Raw genomic sequence first — 2,500 nt, 5'->3', positions numbered from 1 at the left:
AAGGTTAATGATAATGATAGCAAAAGATAATAACAATGATGATAATGATAACCATGATAAGGATAAGGATAATTATGATAACAACAATAATGATGATAATGATAAGAATTGTAATTATAATGATAATCATGATAACACAATTACGATAATGATGAAAATGATAAAAACAATGATAATGATAATAATAATAATGGTAATATTAATAATGATAATAGTAATTATAATAATAAAAAGAATAATGATATAACAATAAAAATGATAATGACAATAGTAATGATAATGATAATGACAATAGTAATGATATTGATAACAGTAGTAATAACAATAATAATGTTGATGATAATAATAACAATGATGATAATAAGAATTCTAACAGTAATAACATAAATGGAAATAGTGATAATGATAATAGTAATAATAATAATAATAAATGATAATAATAATAACAATAATAATAAGGAAATTGAAAATAATAGCACTAGCAGTAATATTGATAATGATAATGAAAATGTCAATAATAGTAACGATAACAAGAATTATAATAAGGATAATAATAATGATAATGGTAATGGTATTAATAACAACAGTGATAACATCACTTATTGTCATTATTGTCATAATTTAATAACTATCAACATTATCATTATCATTGTTATCATTACCATGAGCATTGCAGTTATTGCTATCAACATTACCAATACCATCACCATTATTATCATCTTAAAATAACAATAATAAGAGGAAAAAGGGGTAGAAGAAAAGCAGTCAGAGAGCGTAGACCACCGCAAAAGCCCAAAAATCCCATTTCGAAATACTTGAGTCAATCACATTTTTTTATAGAATACATGAAATCCCTTGCAGGCACACTTTCTATTACGAATCTCACTGGCGACAAACCATAAATTGTAATATATATCTGTATGTAGACCCAATTCACCCCCAAGATATAAACAATTGGTCTTTTGGTTATCCATGAATTTCCAGCAGTTTCAATGACAGTAACTTTTGTGAAATCCGGCTTCCAACCAAATTAACCAACAACATTAAAAAAACAGCAATTTATGATGGTAGCAACATTAGTGATAATGGTAATATTCCTTAATATCAGTTACAATCAGTTACATGACCTCAACTGTCCACGATTAGGAACATGCATATGATTGTAAATATATCAAAGTGCAAAGTTATATCATTTGATCAAAAGGTAATTTTGAGAAGCATACCGTTGACAGGACACCCGTTGGTGGCTGAGGGCAGGCACATGGATTCAGCATCTGGAAAAAACATATATAAATACGGGATTAGTTGTTGTTTAGGTTTACTGGTAGTGTGCGTATGGGTTTGGTTATGTGTTTGTGTGTGTGTGTGTGTGTTTGTGTGTATGTGTGTGTGTGTATGTGTGTGTGTGTGTGTGTGTGTGTGTGTGGAAGTTCTTATTACAAAGAACTTCTAGAAAGCCTCATTTGTGTAGTGTGGTTCCATAAATCACATAATATACAAGGCGTTCATTTGTATTCCTTACATGCCTCGATTGATGCTGCAAGCCACAGGTAAAACAAACTCTCTTCCTTAGATCAGACGAATTGAATAATAGTATACAAAAACTTCTGACACAGTTAGTGATAATCTTATCATTGGAACAGATAGTGAACATTACCCTTTCGGTTAAAGGATAAAAGGTAAGGAAGCCAGATGGTTTGCTTTTTGCCTATTTCCACATCACATCCTACAGACATACTGTAAATCCTACTAAACTACGAACACACGCTTTCTCATATCATTAAGTGGACCACTGTAATATCACCCATCTGTTTGGAAGTTGGCCCATTACGAAACTCTCTTCCATTCACGGAGGCACAGTGAATGGAAGGCATACTGTAAATCCTACTAAACTATGACCACACGCTTTCTCATATCATTAAGTGGACCACTGTAATATCACCCATCTGTTTGGAAGTTGGCCCATTACGAAACTTTCTCTTCTATTCACCGAGGCACAGTGCCTCATGTACCAGTTTGGATTCTGAATTATAAAAATACTTACACTTGCCGGAGGGATACAGATTTTCAACACCATGCTGGAAAAGGTTGTCGTCACATTTGGCCCTGGAAAGCCTTGTACCTGGGGATTTTATACATTCAGCCACAGCATATTGATATCTGGATTAAGATATACTGCTTAAATCAGTTGATATGCAGCTGAATTTGCGTCATAGCAGATATGCCAATTAAAGTAAAGCTTTAAAAAGTAGGTCGAGGGTACCTAACCTTTTGATAGTCCGTTCTACCGACTTTTTAATGTTCACTCGTATCGATTTTCATCATTATTACACGATTTTATTCCATAAAATTTATGATAAGAATTGCTTTAAATTCACGATATAATCAACTATTTTTCGTGAGTCTGTTGAATCAGGAACTCCAGCACCAAAGAGGAATGCATCTTCAAAGAAAAACAAAAGGGAATGATTTGCTAGACTTATGTCACCCCTATTTATAG

General features: G+C 32.3%; 1 protein-coding gene across 3 annotated transcripts in view; it reads right to left on the bottom strand.

The window, feature by feature from the left end:
• LOC122252908 (cell death protein 3) overlaps positions 1-2,500 on the bottom strand; it is a 21,437-nt gene that overhangs the window by 4,445 nt on the left and 14,492 nt on the right. For 2 of the 3 annotated variants that reach the window (XM_086547618.1, XM_086547617.1), the window contains exon 2: positions 1,224-1,274. In XM_086547618.1, the coding sequence (XP_086403744.1) occupies positions 1,224-1,274 (51 nt within the window). Of the gene's footprint in view, positions 1-1,223; positions 1,275-2,044; positions 2,123-2,500 lie in introns of all 3 variants that reach the window. The other variant, XM_086547616.1, reaches the window with a different exon arrangement.

The sequence above is a fragment of the Penaeus japonicus genome, unplaced genomic scaffold (assembly GCF_977035675.1).
Source record: "Penaeus japonicus unplaced genomic scaffold, GWHDUDI00000001_assembly GWHDUDI00000019, whole genome shotgun sequence".
NCBI classification, from domain to species: domain Eukaryota; kingdom Metazoa; phylum Arthropoda; class Malacostraca; order Decapoda; family Penaeidae; genus Penaeus; species Penaeus japonicus.
Note: the sequence above shows the minus strand (reverse complement) of the source record. Positions and strands in the feature narration are given on the sequence as shown.